At 23.3% G+C, this 309-nt stretch overlaps 1 protein-coding gene across 1 annotated transcript; it reads right to left on the reverse strand.

Moving 5' to 3' along the window:
* Window positions 1-28: 28 nt before the first annotated feature.
* Window positions 29-309, reverse strand: PGSY75_0008800 (putative cytochrome b5-like heme/steroid binding protein; the record flags this gene model as incomplete). The annotated part of the gene is made up of 2 exons (XM_018783223.1): window positions 29-119; window positions 259-309. Coding segments are annotated over 2 exons (142 nt in total), but the record flags the coding sequence as incomplete, so codon positions are not given.

A 309-nucleotide genomic window follows, 5' to 3' on the forward strand; every position in this document is an offset into this window, starting at 1 on the left:
GCTAAGATTTTTCATATTAATTTTATACCTCCCGGGTGATGTTTAAGATAATGGGTAATTTCATATACTTTATTTTTATAAATTACCCAAGCATCATCTTTTTTATTATGTTTAGCTACCTGTACATGCAAATAAAAAAAAAATAACACAATATAAATATATATATATATATATATATATATATATATAATTTTTATGCGATTCGTTCCTTTGATTTTAGTTTGCTATATGTGGCAACATAAAATTTATTTGACATACCTCTTCTTTTGTTATTGGTTTATCTGGTTTTGCGATATCATTTTTAAGTTG

Source organism: Plasmodium gaboni (genome assembly GCF_001602025.1).
Source record: "Plasmodium gaboni strain SY75 chromosome Unknown, whole genome shotgun sequence".
Lineage (NCBI taxonomy): Eukaryota > Apicomplexa > Aconoidasida > Haemosporida > Plasmodiidae > Plasmodium > Plasmodium gaboni.